Source organism: Salvelinus sp. IW2-2015, unplaced genomic scaffold, assembly GCF_002910315.2.
Source record: "Salvelinus sp. IW2-2015 unplaced genomic scaffold, ASM291031v2 Un_scaffold12285, whole genome shotgun sequence".
NCBI classification, from domain to species: domain Eukaryota; kingdom Metazoa; phylum Chordata; class Actinopteri; order Salmoniformes; family Salmonidae; genus Salvelinus; species Salvelinus sp. IW2-2015.
This window is the reverse complement of record NW_019953541.1, coordinates 1-2384: the sequence shown is the minus strand read 5'-3', so window position 1 is coordinate 2384 and position 2384 is coordinate 1. Positions and strand designations below refer to the sequence as shown.

At 46.5% G+C, this 2384-nt stretch overlaps 1 protein-coding gene across 1 annotated transcript; it reads right to left on the bottom strand.

Moving 5' to 3' along the window:
- Positions 1-813: 813 nt before the first annotated feature.
- LOC112080154 (potassium voltage-gated channel subfamily A member 1-like) lies at positions 814-2377 on the bottom strand (the record flags this gene model as incomplete). Its single annotated transcript, XM_024145918.2, is given in 1 exon segment — positions 814-2377. A coding segment is annotated over 1 exon segment (1392 nt), but the record flags the coding sequence as incomplete, so codon positions are not given.
- Positions 2378-2384: the final 7 nt, after the last annotated feature.

Here is a 2384-nt window from a genome sequence, read left to right as displayed (position 1 = left end):
CAAAAGTTTGGTTTGACTTCAAAATGGAAGTGAGTATGGATTATCTAATAACAATATTAGCTTTATGTTCCTAACTTGTTATGCGGGAGGATATATCTCCGGAGAAACATCTCTGCCATTGAAAGATTGAAGGGAGAAACCATTGCTGCTATTGAAGAAGCAAACGGTTTGTGCATGGATAGATGGATAATGTATCATGCGTTCATTGGATCATGGATCATGATATGATATATGGATTACAGTGGAGACTTGGGGGAGGGTGAGTTTGCGTAATGCACGCCGGCTCTGGCCTGAATTGAAAGAGCAAAGCGGAATATGGAATCTCAGCCCGACGCAAACCCCGACACAGCATCTGCGTCAGAAGAGAGAGAGAGAGATGGGGAATTCCTTGAGGCGAGAGGAGATAGAGAGATGTTGACGAGAAGTGAGAGAGAGAGAGAGGGAGTAGAGAGAGTGTAGGTCAGAGAGAGAGAGAGGAGAGAGAGAGAGATTTGAGGGATTGTAGAGAGAGAGAAGAGGAGAGAGAGAATCAGAGGTAGAGATCGGACCTAACGTTTTGTTCACACTGTTAATTTCTTTTGCTGGCTGTCAGTTATTTCGACGGATCTAGTTAGGAGACCTAGTGGGTGTTCGGTCTAAGCATTGTATCCAATAGATACATCAACAAAAACAACAAGAAAACAGAGATGAACGAACACTGTCTCTTTGTTGCCAAGTGAGACGTGATGAGGAATGGGCTGTTTGTCGACAGTGACATCTTGTATAACGCTGCTAGCTGCTCTTTCCTTTTTTTGTTATCCTCTTTTTGGTGAAACAGTTTTCTCTCTATTCATTCGAATGTAATTAAACGCAATGCAAAAAACGCATTAATAACGAAGTTAAATCAAGCATTCCCGAAAACATTTCTACAATATTTACAACGGACGGTGTGTCCTCATATCCCCATGGTGTCTATTGCTGCCATATAGAATGAATGMYTARGTTTCTAAACGTCKGTCAGCAGCTTGCCCTTATTCACGCAGTTCTGGTTGAGSACAGAAGTACAGTTAGCAGTTCTGAGATTCGCGTCTCTAAAGTTATCAATACTATTGTTAATGCCTTCGTCTATCTCCATGTATTCTGACTTGCTGGCGATAGAGTTGGAGCTGCGGCGCGACGAGTTGCTGTCTGAGTTAAGGTCCTGGTTGCTGACGTTAAGAAGCTGCGCCTGCTCCTCTCCCTCCGTCTCCCGGTGGTAGAAATAGTTAAAGTTGGACACGATCACAGGCACCGGCAGCGCGATGGTCAACACTCCGGCGATGGCACAGAGCGAYCCCACTATCTTTCCCCCGATGGTCACCGGGTACATGTCCCCGTAGCCCACTGTTGTCATGGAGACCACAGCCCACCAGAAGGCGTCGGGGATGCTCGTGAAGAAAGATTCCTTCTCCTCCGCCTCGGCGAAYTAGACAGCGCTGGAGAAGAGGATGACTCCGATGAAGAGGAAGAAYATGAGCAACCCCAACTCTCTCATACTGGCTTTGAGGGTTTGTCCCAATATCTGAAGCCCCTTGGAGTGTCTGGACAGCTTGAAGATCCTAAACACCCTGACCAGVCGGATGACCCTGAGGATGGCCAGAGACGCAGCCTGCTCACTTGGTTTCTCCTTCCCCTCCTGGTCCTCTGCCAGCTCGGTGCCKAGCGTYATGAAGTAAGGTATGATGGCTACTATGTCTATAGTATTCATCATGTTTTTAAAGAAYGCTGCCTTGCTAGGGCAGGCGAAGAATCGCACGATCAGCTCAAAGGAGAACCAGATGATACACAAAGTCTCCACTATAAAAAAAGGATCTGTGAGAATATTTGGTTTGTAATAGAATGTCACGTTGCCTACGGTTTCCATCCTACCTCTGGGGTCCTCTTTGAGTTCTGGCAGCGTCTCCAAACAGAATATGACTATTGAAATTAAGATCACCATTACCGATACTATAGCTATCCCRCTGGCGGGTCCCGAACTCTCTGGGTATTCAAACAGCAGCCAGACCTGTCGTTGAAACTCTTTTTCCGGTAACGGTTTTTCCTCTTCTCTAATAAAACCTTCGTCTTCTCTAAACTTCTCCATTGCCTCTGCCCCGAGCTCGTAAAACTTGATCTCCTCWGAYAACATATCCAGYGGAACGTTAACGGGCCTCCTCAACCGTCCACCGGACTGGTAGTAATATAGAATAGCGTCAAAACTCGGCCGGTTCCGGTCAAAAAAGTACTCGTTTCTAAGCGGATCGAAGTAGCGCATTCTCTTTTTGGGGTTACCTAGTAACGTCTCAGGGAACTGGCTGAGAGTTTTTAACTGGGTCTCGAAGCGCAGCCCTGAGATATTGATGACAACCCTCTCGCAACATTCGTGG